The 15,981-nt window shown below is 55.4% G+C and overlaps 2 protein-coding genes across 4 annotated transcripts; both read right to left on the bottom strand.

Annotated features, from left to right (window-relative positions):
- Positions 1-55: 55 nt before the first annotated feature.
- GDF3 (growth differentiation factor 3) lies at positions 56-3,656 on the bottom strand. The gene is made up of 2 exons (NM_205211.2): positions 3,327-3,656; positions 56-2,612 (listed from the first exon to the last, which is right to left on the bottom strand). Exons 1-2 carry the CDS (start codon positions 3,613-3,615, stop codon positions 1,780-1,782), a joined length of 1,122 nt encoding a protein of 373 aa, NP_990542.2. The 5' UTR covers positions 3,616-3,656; the 3' UTR covers positions 56-1,779.
- Positions 1,700-15,726, bottom strand: CERS1 (ceramide synthase 1). 3 transcript variants are annotated; one of them, XM_040653550.2, is made up of 7 exons: positions 11,269-11,502; positions 8,974-9,133; positions 8,242-8,422; positions 7,709-7,870; positions 6,656-6,803; positions 5,990-6,138; positions 1,700-5,520 (listed from the first exon to the last, which is right to left on the bottom strand). In XM_040653550.2, the coding sequence occupies exons 2-7, from the start codon at positions 9,086-9,088 to the stop codon at positions 5,478-5,480; spliced, it is 798 nt and encodes a 265-aa protein (XP_040509484.1). In that variant the 5' UTR covers positions 9,089-9,133; positions 11,269-11,502; the 3' UTR covers positions 1,700-5,477. The 3 variants fall into 3 exon arrangements, with proteins under 3 accessions (XP_040509484.1, XP_046760538.1, NP_001264694.1); XM_046904582.1 differs by having other exon boundaries at positions 11,278-11,502; NM_001277765.3 differs by lacking the exon at positions 11,269-11,502 and adding an exon at positions 15,467-15,726 and having other exon boundaries at positions 4,656-5,520.
- Positions 15,727-15,981: the final 255 nt, after the last annotated feature.

Genomic DNA, 15,981 nt, shown 5'->3' with positions numbered 1-15,981 from the left:
CAGTGGCCCCCTACCTTTAATGAAGAAACCATGCGCCGCTCATTAAAACTTAGAATGATTGTAGAAACTTCAAGTTTATTACTTCCTTTACACACAGACTGGTACAAAAGTGGGGGGGCGCAGAGCGGACACATGGAAGCAAATGCAGTTCCTGGGTGGGTGCTCAGCTGCGCTCAGCCTGGAGCCAATAACAGCTCTGCCTCCCTGAGTCCACTCCAGCACAGTACCAAAAGGAAGGGGGTGGTTTTTAAATCCCTGCTGTTCTAATCTGGAAAGAAAGAGCTCCTGCTGGGTTATGTCCCACCCAAAGCTCCTGACACCCCCAGGGGGGGGACACTGCTTTCACTGCGCTATGTTAGGGGTTACTGCTGGGTGTGGGGAAGCTGAAGGTGAGTGCTACCAACCTAAGGGCTGTTCTCAACCTACTCGGCCTTCCGCTGCATGGTTCAGGCATGGCAGCAGTGGTGTTGCAGGAAGACGCTCCGCTGCAGCTCTGGCAGTGGTTTAAACCCTCAGTGCTTGGGGTCCAGCTGCACTCAGCAATACTTCATCAGATCTTGGAGACAATACAACACAGGTACAAAAAAAGTAGAAACGGTGCAGGCTGTGCTGCCGGGCTCATATTTCAAAAAGAAATTCAAGTTAACTCAGATTCTGTGTCTGCACCCCCTCCCCCCCACACTGCTCTGAGGGCTTCTGTTCATGGCATGAAACACGGCGAGAGCACAGCCACACTGCTGCAATGGACTGAGGAGCACAGCCAACAGCTGCAGCTCTGCGCACAAGTCCTTAATAAAAACAATAAGCCAAACACATAAAAAATAACCCCCAAATGCATATGCACATTATTAATGTGGTGCCTGAATTATGAGGGCTGTGACACTGCTGTGCAAAGCGACTGCTGCACTGTGCCATGTGGCTGCAGCTGCCCGGGGGCTCCTGCACTCATTACTTTGCTCAACGAGGTAAATGAGCACTGTGCTGCAGCAGTGGGACCTCAGGGAGGGATCAAAATGCCACAGACTGCTGCTGCCCACTGTGCAGCACTGTGTGCCCCTTCCTCAGCCACAGTGCCCATCCCGGCCCCTTTCCTGTGCTGCTCCACAGAAGCTGATGCAGACAAACCCTCTACAAAAGCAATGCAAGGGATGACTCAGCTCCAGGTACACCACCATACAGCCACAGCTCCAGCGTGAAGCAGCCTCCAGTGCCCCGGGGAAGGGATTCAGTCATGACACGGCTCATGTCACGACACCATACCTCTTCCTGCAGCTGCTGCAGCTGAAGCCGGCAGCACAGACCCACAGCATCACTTCACCAAATGGGTCACTGCGTTTTGCATGGCATAAGCTGCAAAAAGCTGAAAAACACAAAGCCCGGCAGCAGCTCCACCACGAGGCCGCCAGCAGCACCAGCAGCTGCTCTGCCAGGCACAGGACGGAGCCGGGATTCCCAGCCTGGTGCCTCTGCCAACCACACCGCATGGCTGAGCAGCACCCAGGGTCAGAGCTGATCATAACCCCGTACCCACCTGCAGGCTCTGGCAGAGCACCCAGCACAGCACTACCACTAAAACACAGCTGTCCCCATCCCTTCATGCAGACCTCCTCCCTGGCTGCAGGGGAAGAAGGCAGCACAGAGGGGGCTCTGACAGTCCCTGTCCCAATGGGAAACTCCCTGAACACCATCACAGAGAGCATTTGTCACACTTGGATTTATTCCATCCATCATTCCGTGTGCCACACGGGGACCCCACAGCACATACCCACATCCACTCCGCTATCTGCAGCCACACTCATCCACCACCATGTCCTCGTAGTGCCTCAGCACCACGTTGTCACTGTTGTCATAGTAGAGGATGGAGATGGGGGACAGCCTGACGGGGACGCAGCAGGGCTGGGGCGTCCCCTCGGGGTCCAGTGAGTGCACCATGGTCTGCAGGATGGCGTGGTTGGTGCTGTTGAGCTCAGCTGTGAGGGGGAAGGGGCACTCGCCCAGGCAGTAGTTGGCCATGTAGCCCTGCGGGGCGATGATCCAATTCTCCCAGCCAACGTCACTGAAGCTGATGTAAAGGCGCCGGGGCTTGCAGAGGTTGCTCGGTGTGACGGGGACGTTGTAAGCACTCCTCCTCCTCCTGGAGGCCCTGCACTGCTGCTGGCTGAGAGTCACCACCAGGAGAGAGGTATCCATGAAAGAGTCGATGCCGGCACAGGGGCTCTGTGGCCCCGTGCTCCCCGGGGCTGAGGCTCCGTCTCCGCTCACCGCGATCTCCAGGACCAAGCCCAGGTTCCTGCTGTGAGTTGTCCAGTCCTTTGCCACGTCGCTCAGGTTGAAGAGCAGAGACTTGTGCAGGCGGGCAAAGGACTGCTCCAGCAGCAGCTTGCGGCCTCGCTCCAGGGAGGGCGTCCCCCTCAGCGGCACCGGGCAGCTGCGGTACAGCCTCAGCTCGAAGCCCCCCCCCCGGCCGGGGCTGTGGTACGAATTGTGGCTGAATTTGATCTCCAGCTGAGCCATGGTCAGGCGCTCATCCTCCTCCAGCACAGAGAGGTTAAAGTACAGACGCTTCTGCAGACACAGCAGCGGATGGGGCTGCGTGCTATGAATGAAGCGGCCTGATGGAGAAGAAGAAATAGAGGCGGTGGTGTCTGAACCCCCCTTAAGTCGAGCAGGATCAGCCTCCCAGTATTCAACCAAGCTCCTGGCTGCACACCAAGAGGAAGATGGGCAGAGCAGAGACAGACACAGCTCAACACATCCACAGCTGCTGGATGGAGATGACAGTGCCATGGGGTGGGGCCATCAGCCCCACAGCACAGCCTGCAGAAAACCGTCCACGTCTCCCCCAGGACAGCGGTGTTGTTAGGGGATGGAGGGCAAGGAGGGCACATAGCAGCAAACTGACTGAACTGACAAGCTGCCTGGGAAAGCCAGCCCTAGATTTCCACTGGAAACCCGAGCTCAACAGAACCTAATAGTGCCTTGAGATGTGGACAGCACTGACAAAGCAGCTCCCAAGGAACGGAATGGCTCAGAGAAGCCCCAGGCTTGGGGGCCAGCTGTGCTGTGTGAGTAGCCCGAGGCAGGAGGACCAGAAGGAGAAGGGGGACAGGACCCAGCCAGACAGCTGAGCATCTGCCTCCACCCAAAGCTGGGAGCCTAAACTCTAACACCATTACCTACAACATGCTTGTGGATCAGACCATACACAGCCAGGACTGGTCTCAGAAACCAGTTCTGCCTGCTGCCCTGTCCTCCCCCAGCCATTCCCAGCCCAGACCACAAAAGAGCTTTCAAAAGACAGGACCCAAACGGCAGCATTTCTGTACCTTGGTCAGCGAAGACACGGATGATGTTCCCAGGGACATTAAACTCCTCCACCCTACAACCATCCACCGGGTCTCTGTTTGTTGCAGGAGGGCTCCTTCTCTTCTGGAAGATCCTCCAGAGCACAGATGGCACCGGGATGGGGATTTTGGGGCTGGGCTTTGCGCTCAGACCCAGGGATTTTAACAGCAAACTTTCCTGCAAACTTAAATCCATCCCCAGAGCCACAGTAAGGAGAGCCCAGGCAAGGCCAGCTCCAAAGCTGGCACACGCAGGGAGAGGCCACCACATCGCTCTGCTTTCCTACCCACAGACAAAGAGCAGTGCTGTGCAGGGGACCCACTCCCAGCTGCACTGAAGACAGAGCCAGGGGGTGATGATTGCCTGATGGGAGCTTTGATCTCGTTAGTGCTCAATTAGCACACAGGGATTCCCAGGATTGGGCAGAGGGTGTGAACAGCTCCCCATGGCCCCCCGGGGTCTGTTAACCCTTTGAGGCTGCGGCAGGACAGCAGCTCAGAGCTCCCATCCCTTCTGCATCTCCATACCACTGAGGTCCAACAAGAAGTTCCTGGCAGTGGCAATGCACGCAGAGCTGCTCCCTGTGCCCTGAAGAAGGGTGGATCTGGCGGCCACTCCACACATGGGGAGACATTGGTCAGTCAGGGCATTCTCTCACTGCCTCCTCCCCAATCAGCTCTTCAATCACAGTGTTTGACACTTCTCTCCAAAGGCTGTTAACTTCCAGTGCACCACATCTTCAAACTCTGCCCTTCAGCTCCCACCTCACACCGTCCTCCCAGGTGCACAGCCCAGGTGCACAGACAGCAATCAGCACCCACTTCCCACGCAGGGTCCCCTCACACGGCCACTCAGGCACATGCACACACCAAACGCTGCAACCCAAGCAGTGCCAGAGCCCGGGCACACCGATACTCTGAGATTCAGTTTCCTCCATTTCCTCCTTCCTGCAAATCCAGCTCAAAAGCCAAGAAACTAAAGCACACAGATAGAGCCCTCTGAAACTCTGCTAGGAAATTACAAGGTGACGCATCCTGCCACAGCCTGGCAGTTTCCAGCAAGCCAAAGTCACATTTTGCTTTCAGTTTACCATGCAACTTTCCCTGAGGCTCACATGGCAGTCCTGGAGTCAAATCAACATAAAGAGATCAAACAGTAAGAAATAAAATAAAAAATACGAGCCAACCTCTGATGCCTGGAATGGATGCATCCAGTATCCTACTACTGCCTACTGACTCCAGCTGGGGGGAGCTCTGTGCTGGGTCAGCCACAATTTCAGGGCATCACAGCAAAGAGGTGTATGACCCAGCCCAGCCCGCAGACCCCGCCAGGCTCAGGTTGGTGCTGCCTGGAAAACCAGCACAGGGAGCAGAGATTGACTGCTCTTCACTCAAGCAAGCAGACATTGCTGGGCAAGCCGAGATATCTCCTACATGGGCTTTTTAAGCAAATGAGATGTCCTGGCCTTTATCCTGGGCCAGAATAATGCTCTAGGGCTGGGTTTCCAGGAAGACCTGCACATGGGAACTGTGCTGCATGCTACAGCCTCCAGAGGAGTACAGACATCTCTGAGTTACAGGCCCCTTCAGGTCAGCAAGGCCCAGAAGTGCACTGCTTTACCTCTCTGCTGCCTGCTGGCATCTGGAGCAGAGCTGGCTTTGGGTCCCCATGCCTGATACTGCAATGCCAATGGAGGAGAGGACGTTCCCCCCATCCCCAGCCCTCTCTTGACACTGCGTCAGAGGACCCTTCAGTGCTGCTGAGGCAGAGCAGTGGGGAGGAACCAATGCAAACAACAGGAGAAATCACAAAGGGACTGAGAATAGCTGAGGGATGGAGGAAGCACCAGGGGACCTAAAGCCAGCTCCAAATCCTACCTGGACCAGCAAAACCACTGCCTCTCAATTGAACCAGCACGTACGGGCTACAGAAATTACACAGCATCAGGTGAAGCCTGGTCACAGGCAAGGCCTGGCAGGGGGCTGTTCCATCAGTGGCATCCCTTCCCCGGCTCCAGGCAGGGGATGAAGGGGGTGTTGGGGATCAAGTTCTTCTTGTGCCTTTCATTTGCTGGGATTGAGCATAGGGTCCTGGGTCAGCCCCCAGATCCAGCCAGGCTGCAGCAGCCACGCTCACAACCGCTTGTCTTTCACAAGTCCGTTCTTCAAGTGCATCCTGTGAATGAGAGCACAGCAGACAATGAGCTTTGGCCTCTGCACCGACTCTCCCTCCCTTACTCTCACAGATCACTGCTGAGGTCAGACCTGCCATAACAGGCTCATGCAGGCAGTTTGAGACTGGTGCCCTGTCAGTCAGACCTGCTCTGCGGGATCCAGCATCTCACCTGACTTTGTGCTCCATATGAACAGCAGATGCTGCTCAGGGAGCAGTGTCACCCAGAGCCAGTTCTGTCTGGTAGGTAGGGGAACGGAAAGGTGAGGATTCATGGGGCAAAGGTGGACAGACACACCACAATGAGGTGTGGAGAGACAAAGTTCTTCCCAATCCCTGCAGCTATTTCTTACTGCATCAAGACATCCTTCTCTTTTCCAGCCCAGTGGTGGATGCTTGAATGCTGCCCCATGGCATCTTCCCTTCTCCCAGCCCAGAGGTGCTGCCCACATCACCACCCCTGCCCACGCACCCTTCCTTCAGAGCATTGGGCAGCTGGAGCCCACTCTCTTTCTTCTTGGCTGCTGTGGTTTTCTTGCTGTCCTCCACGTCATACTCGCGCACGTCATTCACCTCATGCACCTGCCCCATCAGCACCTTGGCCACAAACAGGACAATGTACTGCGGATGGAGAGACACAGTCAGCCACGACCCCCAGGCTCAGAGCTGTTCCATCCAACCCCACAGAAGGCAGCTCCCATAGGGGTGGCCAAAGTCCCAGCTCCTACAAATGCCATTAACTGATTTCATCACCACCAGACAATGGATGCAGTTTGCCACCCAGCCCAGCCCAGGGTACAGCTCCACCCCTCCCCCCAGAGCTTCAGGAGCTGCCGTGGCATTTGTGCCTGTATCACATTCCCACCTGCCCCAGTGCCAAGGAGCCCCCAGGCAGTGACAGTCTGCTACAATCCCTTCCCATGGATTCCTGGGGTGAGAGACAACATTCTCAGTTCCAGCACCAAGAAGCCCTCTGGGTGCTGACACAAATTGCCCTCCTCCCTTCCCACTCAAACCCCCACACTTCCCCATGCCTGCAGCTCCCACAGCTGCCCCGGAGAGGCAGGCAGCAGGCATTACACAGCAGCAGCTGAGGCAGGAGAGGCAGCGTAGGGGTTGCTGAGCTTCCCCTACTCACCAGAAACCAGTAGATGTTCATCAGAGTGAGGATGAGGAGCAGAGCATTGAAGAAGAAGTAGAAGGGGATATTAGGAACTGACTGGAGGCTGGAGTAGCAAGTGGCGTAGAGCACCTTGAGGGGAAACCAGTAGAGACGGAACCAGAACCTGCCAGGGCAGAGGGAGCAGGGTGGGATTAATGGCCCCCAGGGATTCCCGGAGCAGCTTCCTCCAGCACAGCCTCCCTTGTCAACTCCTCTTGCGGATGGCAGTCCCTGCCCCTGGCATCTGATTTGGGTTCACTTCACACAGGCACCCTGAACGGGCAGGTACATTAGTGAGGGTACTATTGCTACTGGCTGAGCACCAGAGACAGGACTGAGAAATGGCTTTCTCAGAGCAGAGGCAATTCTACAGTGCAGATTTTCTCAGCTGGATGGGGGAAGAGCAGAGTGTAATAGCTAGGTTTTCTAAGTTATGTGCATCCCTTGTTTATCATTCAAAGCCTTCCTTTCTCTCCTCCCTCTCATATCAATCGTTCCTGTTGCCACCTCTGCTTTTCAGAGCAGCCTACCGAGAGGGAGGAAGGAGACAAAGGGATGCACCAAGAGTGACAACCTGTGAGTAATTTATCTCTGCTCTTCATCTTTCTCTCCTGCCTTTCCCCAAGAGGAGCAGCAGGGCTGGGATCTGGGACAGGCCCACGTCCCATTTGCTTCTTTTCCCCATTCCCCCCCCCCCAAAAAAAAACCCACAAAAAATGTTTATTAATGCTAAAACCAAATGAGTGGGAAAATGGGAACAGCTCCTCCTCCCCTGGGGTCATTTGTCATGCTGCAAGCAAAATTTCACAGGCACTTCTGTGGTGACAGACGGCAAAGTGACTACAGAAGGATTCCAAGCCCAGCATGGGGTCAGACTCTGCGGGAACCTCTTCCCAAACAGTTTATAGAAACAACTCGTTCCCATGCACACACACCCAGCAGGCTGCACCCTGGGGCACCAGGGGGATTGCAAAAGCTGGCAAGGATAGCTGGAAGTGGGATCAGGGCTGGGCAGGCAGACAAACTCACCAGCTGACACTGAAGGTGAGGCAGCCAATGTTGGAGATGATGTCGTTGAGCCGATGATAGACACCCCCCCGGTGCTTGAAGTAGACATTGAGCTTAGTGAATTCCAGCTGCACGTCATTAATATCATGCAGGAAGAGCACGAGGATGCCCACATTGTGGTACCTACAGGAGAGGGGAACAGGGAGAGAGGGAGACGTGTGGACCATCGGGTCTGCGTTAGCACACAGCACACACTGCCCACCACACCATAAGCAGACGGGCTCTGTGAATAATGCAGAACAAGGCCTGGGAAGGCACAGTGGGGCAGCACACTGCAGGGCAGGTCTGACACTACGCAATGGTTTGTGAGCACTGGGATTGCTGTGGGAGTCCAGGGTTAGTGGTAGGAAGAATCTGTGCCAGCCCAGGCTGAGTCCCCCGGTACACGCTCATGAGATGCGTGAGAGCACAGAAGAGCCACAGCCTTTGCTGCACAGTGCCCAAGGCTGGCACAGGTAGAGCACAGGGGACAGCATGACTGCCAGGGCCCTCACCTGAAAGCGTAGGAGAAGGCTATGAGGGTCAGAGCGACCACATGGTGGAGCAGCATGACAATGGAGTCCTTGCGCCACGTGTCCATGTAGGCGGTGGCATAGATGGAGTGTCCATAGAAGCTGCACTGCAACAGGTAGGCGATAGCGATGTCCGTGGGCACATCCATGCCCTTCTTCCAGTCTAAAATGGGATAAAGACACCCAGGGTGAACTCAGAGCCAGGAGCACAGAGCCTTTATCAGCATCAGAGGGACAGGAGTGCAAACAGCGAAGAGCCAGCAGCAGCCAGAGCTGCCCCGGGTGCCTGTCAGCACTTCGCTGTGCTCAACTTCCACTCAGGACTTCCCAGATGATAACGAGGTAAATTCTGGAAGAGGCCCCAGGCATCCTGGCTCCCAGACTCCTCCTTTGGCATCAGACCCATTCCTCCTCACAGACTCAGGGCAGAAGCCTTGATTTACCTCCCTCCCACTCTAACTCTTCAACACCTCTTTCCTCCTTAGCCAAAGGTATCCCAGACCCTGCTGTCTGCAACAGCCACTAGGTGACACCCTCTCTAACAAAGTAATAGAGACAGTCTGTTCTGTACTAAAATCACCACAGAAAAGTTAACATGGGCGCTTGGTCTGAGAATTTCTCTCCCACCACCTCCAGTTCTCTTGTTCAGCTCAGGTTTCCTCTGAACCTGGACATCCTAACCCACACCTCACTTCTCCCCGACTCTTACTGTACCATAAAAGACGGACGGTGGGTCATAGAAGAAGGGGTAGTCAGTGAAGAAGAGCAGGTAGAAGCCATACGACCAGGATATTGTGTAGAAAAGCAGCTTCCAGGCACTCTCAGGCATCTTGGCAGCATCTTTTGGCTGCAGCTTGCACCACTCACCAAAGGGCTGCGAGGAGAAGGGAGAAGAGTCACCACATGGCAAGGAGACCCTGAGGAGCCCAGCACAGAGCTCAGAGAATCTCTAAGGGACTCCAACACCGCACGCTTTGTGCACTGCCAGGGAGGGCAAAACCAAGGATGTGAGCCTCATTCTTCTGGCCTTCTTTACAGCTTGAGCTAGGAGGCTGAGGGAGCTTTAGAAAGAGCCTAAAGCAAGGAAAAAATGAAGTTGGAGATTCATCCACTCAGCCTTGGCCACATCAGAAAGCTGCAAAAGCAGAGCCTTGCAGAGGAGGAGGAACTCTGCAGCACACATCTCAGGGTCTGGGCATCACTCCATCACCCTGGCTCCAGGAGCAGAGCTGACCACAGCTTGCTTTTGCAGAATAGAATCAATAGAACTGTAATAAAATCAAGTCCCATCTGCATAAGGAAATCCAGAAGAGGAAGCTGTAACAATACCACCCTACGCATATGGACTTTGCAGTGCTGCCAGGTCCCAGAAAAGAACCTTTCAAGTGAGGAAGTGATGGTTTTGTGGAGTCCTGAACACAGCTGCTGCTGCTTTCCAACCAGTGGGGCACAGAACCCTCCTACACAGCCAGCACCGGAGGGAGCAACTCCACATGGAATGTGTGTGTGAGGGCTGCGGCACTGCTCCTCCTGCTCCTTCACCCCAGGCTCACCCACGTCCCCAGCAGCTCCTCCAGCTGACCGCTGCTAGTTCTCTACCCCTGTGGTTTGCAGCACCCCTCCTGCTGGTCAGGACTCGGAGACAGGAGGCAAAGCCTCCCCAAATATGGCCAAAGTGATGAAGGGGAGGACAAACAGCTCAGCGGATCGCTCGCTCTATTAAGAATGAAACTTTCTCACTTCAAGTTCCCCACTTAGCTGAGGATGCTGAGCACATCACCCTTCTGGTACGCTTTGTAACAGCAAGAGAGTGAGAAGCCAGGGTCTGCTCAGAAATCACACTGAAAGCAAAGATCCACCGTTAAACAGCTCAGCTCCCCAGGAGTAAAATGAAGGATAGCCTTAGCTGCTCCAGCTCACATCATGCGTGCTCTGCAGGATGAGCGAGTGTGCCCTTAGCCCAGCTATGGCTCTCAGCACTGATGTTATCCCTCAGTGGCAGCTGAGCAACACCAGACACCATCTCTGCTTCTAATCACGAGACTGACGGGGCCCTACCAGCCCCAGAAGCCTCCACCCGGCTGCAGCAGAGCATCACTCAGCTTCCAGCAGGAACTGTCACTCCTGAAACAGATAACAGACCCCGAGGCCCCGGGGGGAGAGCTCCACTGGGAGAGATAAGCCAGAGATGAAAACAAAATGCTTGCAAAGTAACCATACCCTGCCCCAGGTCAGCACTTTCTGCAGCCCGCGCTTGGCTCCTTGATGCTCAAAGGCTATATTAAGGCTCCAGCTGTCCCCAGGCAGAGGCCCGCCTGGCTTTTAGCCCCTTTCTGTGTCAGATTTTCAAAGGACTCCACTCTCAGTCTAAAAGTGCTTTGTTCGGAGCTTTGAGCAGCACTGGGAAATTCCGACCTGGAAGCAGCAGCCCCACAACGCTCTGCCAAGCTGCCCACAGCCCCTGCAGCCAAAGAGGGGCAGCTCCGGCCTCCCCCGTGCATCCTGCATTGCATTCACAGCGTGGCTGTCCTCACTGCGGCTGAGAACACACTGCTGCCAAAGCTCCTTCCAGCAGGAGTCACGGCAGGAAAAAGAGAAGGAAGCTTGAAGGGTGAATGAATAATGCAGAGACAGAAAGTCCCGAGCCCAGAAAGCATGAATTATTTGTATCTCCATAAAGTGGAGCAGAGAAGCAGCTCAGCCATGTGGACTGCTCAACACTTTGCCATGGCAGACCTTTGCCACTCTTGCGCTCTTCATTATGGGCTGGATTTAGGACATAGGGCTCAACTCCACAATGCCGTTGCAGCAGTGCTGTCAATCACCACTCAAGTCACTCAGCTGCATCTCTGCACCTCAGTTCCCCACCCGAAAAGGATGAAGGCTACTACGTTCCTATTCCAGGCAGGCAGAGCTGACGACAAGGACTACCACTCATAGCACATCCTGCTGGGACAGCCGTTTCTGGATGCTCGGGCCCTTGGCAGAGATTGTAACAGTGCAGCAAACCTGGCAAACCTGTCCTGAGGGCAGGTGACGTGTGAGGTAGGAGATGTGCGAGGCAGGAGATGCCCTCCCGCTACCCAGCTGTCGTTCCCATGGCAACAGCACGGAGATGCCTGTTGCTAAGGGCAACGGGTGCTGCTGCAGGAGCAGTGGATCTGGCTCTGGCTGAAAGAGCCCAAAGCTCTTGGCAAGTGATGTAATGGGGCTGCTCTTAAAGGGCGACCAGCTCTTCCTCCCTCCTCTGCGATACTCCCACACAAACCTTCACAAGAACCTTCTGATTCACTTGTAAAAATAAAGGGGAATCGGGGTGGGAGGGCTGTGCCAGCTCCCCCACACTGCCTGGCACAACCTGGGGGCTGGGAAAGAGCACAGCAGTGGGTGAGAGCACTGTGAGAGCAGCTGGGAGCTGGAGGGAAAGAAAAACAGTACCAGAGAAGTGTCAGAAAAAAAAAAACCAACAAAAAACCACACTCACACCCCTCCTGCAGCCCGGGGGAATGGAGGAAAGCAGAGCATCCCCTTACATCTGCAGGCAGCTACAGCAGCAGCACAGGAGTCCTTCCAGCAGCCTGGCAGGTTTGCAGCGACAGGTTATGAATCAAAGCTTGTCACAGCCTCTCAGTGCCTCAGTTTCTCAACAAAGGCACCAGGAAGCTGAGCTGGGCTCTGGACAACACTTTCCAGATAAAGTGTTTTAACACGCCACAATTGCAGCAAGCCAACAGACATTACTTCTTCCTCAGTTCCTCTGTAAGCAGTCAAATTTCCCCCGTGGAGAGAAAAGCAATAGCAGACACTCTCTGGAGACCCAACACAGCTGCCAACAGGGTGCTGCGGGGCTGAATAACCTTCTCATGCCTGAGTGCTGACACAGCGGCACGGGGAGGGCAGCCCCCGCTTTGAGACCTGCAGCTTCGCTCCCAGGGTGAAGAAAAGGCCCATTGTTGTGGCTTCCCCCCTCGAGCTGCCACGGTTTGTGCTTCAAATGCTGAGCAGAGCACAGCGGGATGAGCCGGGGAGGTGGGTGCGGAAGGGGCAGCAGCAGGGGTTGCTCTGGGTGGTGGGTTTGGGGGGCAGCAATCATTTCCTTCAATTCACATGCCCTGTTCTGGGTTTGGAAAAAACAAGTCTAGACAATACTGTAAAATGGAGAAAAGTAACATAAATCACTAGTAGGGAATAGGGAGCATTGCTTCCCAGCTTCCACATCAGTGCTGAGACTATACAATAGCACTTACCTTGAAACTCTGTTTTCCAGAGCCATTTTCCAATGTGCACAATACTTTCCCTTGCAGAAGACACTGCAGTGTCCTACGAATTATGCCACTGAGGCAGCGAGCTGACTTTTACCCAGTGCAGAGAAAAGGCAGCCATTATGGCCAGGGGGTACCTGACAGCCACCAGATTCAGAGGCAGAACTGGAGCTTTCATTCAGAACAGAATGCACTTGGCCTGGGTGCTGCTGGGCTCAGCTGCCCTGCAGGATGTTTAGCTCACACAAGGATGCTCAGGTTGCTGCTTTTTCATCCAGCAATCAGAGTCTGCCTGCAGCCACTGCACACAGCAGCCATCAGGGACTCTCCCTACCTGGTAACCCACATTTGCTCAGCTACTTAGGATGATTCCTACATCAAAATAACTCCTTTCCATTTTCATACCAAGCAAGGATCCTGTGAAAAAGAGACAACAGGTAAAAATTATCTTTGCTCTAAGGATGATGGGAAAACCACTTCTAATGCACAGACCTGGCAGTTTCAATGGGTGAGAAGTACACGCTTTCAAATCCTAACCAAACCCCTCCCATCACACACACAAACTCTACTGCTTCTTCAAACCAACGGTGAGATGTTTTCTGACAGAGGTTAAATGCTGCCGTGGTGAGAAACCAAGCTGCTGTCCTCCTGCTCCACTGAGAAAAGTAGGGCAATGCAAATAGCACAGGAAGAGGTGCATGGCTTTAAGGCACTCGTTTCACAGAGGAGCGGTCACGGCCAGAGCGAAGTGAGATGGGCTGCATGGTTCAGACTTCAAGGTCTCATGGTGAGAGTCACTTCCTCTGCAGACACAGAGTTACAATCCAAACGGCACGATCTATTATTTATAAGCAGCACGCAGGAAAGTAGCATTCTCCGGACACAGAGTGCATTCATTTTTATAACTGTATTTCAGTTCTTGCAGGGAACGCGAAGGCATTCAAAAGGAGGAAGGATGCTCTGAGTCTGCACTGCGAGGCAGAGTCCTGAACGTGGGAGAAGTTTCCTCCCAGTGTTAAACAGGAGGGTTTTACTTTCTCACTGACTTCTCCCCAAGTGAGGAAGCCTTCTGCTGAACGCCCCACTGCCCACACAGCAGGCATGCAATACAAACCCATCTCATAAAATCTGCCAAAGGCTGCTGAGGAAAGCCACAATCTCCAGCTTTTCCCACAGCAAGTCCAGCAGAACAAACAGAGAAATGCTTCAAGTTCTTCAATTAAAAGTAAAAGCACACACAGTTGTCTCTCACTGCTGCCACCCCTCCACCTATCTGCTGGGAGGAAACTGATGCTATCGCACACCCGCTCACCCCTGCAGCACACGCAGGCGTAGCCACAGGAACTGGCTCTGATGAACCCTTCTTGCTCCTCTGCAATTACAAACATGACCCACTTCTCCCTGGGAACAATACCTCAGCATTGGTGCACACTGCCAAGTGTCCTCCGAGGGCACCGAGCAGACCGCACAGCTCCAAGAGCTTTTTTCACACACTGATTACTGCTTGCTGTGTAAAGCTGAGCCTTTTACAAGGAGAAACTGGAGCACAAAGGGAATACAGCCTGTTTGTTACAGCAGACCTATCATTACCTCCAGCCTTGCTCAGCCCAGAACTCCCAGGCACCACATGTGCCCCAGCAGCAGCCCCAGGCAGACAGGGCTGCAGGGAAGAAGGGGAAACAGCCCTGCACAGAAAGCCAGCCCATTATCACCAACACCTTGCCTAACCACCAGCATCCAATGCCTCCAGAGGCCTTGGACTGAAACTTTGCACAAGGTCAAGCTCCAGCTCCACTGGATAAGCAAAATCAACTCTGAAAAGCAAAGGCAGAGCTGCTCTGGAGGCCTCAGAAACAAAAGCCCTGATAGCCTAATTACAGGATGCAAGGTAGCTTCCATCTATGAAACAGTTTCTGAAGGAAGTGATTTCCCCAGGGCACACAGCCTGGCCCACGCAGACACACGGAGCCCTGCGCTCCCATCACTGCTCCAGGCTGTGTGCCACTGCACTGCTGGGGAGATGAGAGAACAGCTGAGAGCTGAGGGCTCCCACCTGACCCACCACGCAGAGCCTGCGTTAATTCTGTTGTTCCAATCCTCTCAAGGCTGCAGGAACAGCACCGCAGAGCACACAGCACCTTCTCTGCCTTCCCAGAGAGAAATTGCTCCTGCTGGGTCTGAGCCATCAGAAAGGAAGGGTAGGGTTCATTTCATTAGGGATGCTTTTCCCAGCAAAAAACAAAAATTAATCAGGACTGTTCTTCACCCTCAGGGATGTCCTGTTCATTCTGTTTCTTAGGAAGCACTGTGCTAACAGGGAGGGGGTGATGGTCGGCAAACCCACCCGGAGGCTGAGCAGGCTGGATGCAAGCACCCTGCATCCCCACGCTCTGAAGGTCAGCCCAGCACTGCAGCACGCAGCCATCCCCACGCCAGCCTCTCCACCGCTGCGCCAGGGAAGGGAGGCTGGGAAGGACATTTTTCATGCAAACCGCAGCTGATGCTGAGAAATGTGGCCCTGCCTTTTGGGCACCTGCAAGAAGTAATCCCCAGCCCCCTACCCGACCCTGCTGCACAGGGAATCGGGATAGAGCCCTCCCGCGCAACGGGACCCCCAGCCCTGCAGGATGCTGCCCGGGGTGGGACCGCTCCCGCAATGCCCCCCTCACGGCACACAGACAGATGACTTCTCCCATACGATGAGCCACCCCGGCTCCCCAGGAGAACAACACGCTTCTCCGCGCGATGAGCTCGGGATGGAGCCGCGCGGGGAGAGGACCGCCTGCTCTGCGCAAGGAGGATTCAACCGCAGCGGGAAAGGCGCTCTCCCGTACAGCGAAGCCCACGGGGTTTAACCTCAGGGCAGGGCGCTGGAACGAGCCGCCCACGCAACGCGCGGCCCCGGGAAAGGAGGACGCGCCCCCCCCGCAGCCCCCGGTACTGACCCGAAAGACGCGGCGGGCGGCGGCGCGGCGCAGCACGGTCCAGCCCAGCGCGCAGAGCCCGCACAGCAGCACCTCTCCCCAGCGCAGGTGCGCGTTCTCGGCCCACGTCCTCCGCGACAGCTCCCAGCCGCAGTCGGCGCAGCCCCGCGCGGCCGCCGCCAGACTGCCATAGCCGCGCCGCAGCAGCTGCCCGTAGCCGGGCATGGGCTCCGGGCCCCGCATGGCGCTCAGCGCCGCTCGCCCATGGCCCAGCCGTGCCCGGCGGCACCGCGCAGGCTCCGCGCAGAGCTGCACGCGGGGCGGGCCGGCCCAGCCCCCCTCCCGCCGCCGTTACCGGGCCCTGGAGCCGCCCGCGGGAGGAGCCTCCGCGCCCCGGCCCGTCCGGTGCCTGCTAATTAGCGCGGAGCGGGGCCGGCTCGTTAGCGGCCTGGCAACGGACGCTGAACGAAGCTACGCTGGAATTGCAAACACAGAAAGCAACGCGATCTCTCTCTTATACGATGAGCCCCGGCAGC

This window comes from Gallus gallus, chromosome 28 (assembly GCF_016699485.2).
Source record: "Gallus gallus isolate bGalGal1 chromosome 28, bGalGal1.mat.broiler.GRCg7b, whole genome shotgun sequence".
Lineage (NCBI taxonomy): Eukaryota > Metazoa > Chordata > Aves > Galliformes > Phasianidae > Gallus > Gallus gallus.
Note: the sequence above shows the minus strand (reverse complement) of the source record. Positions and strands in the feature narration are given on the sequence as shown.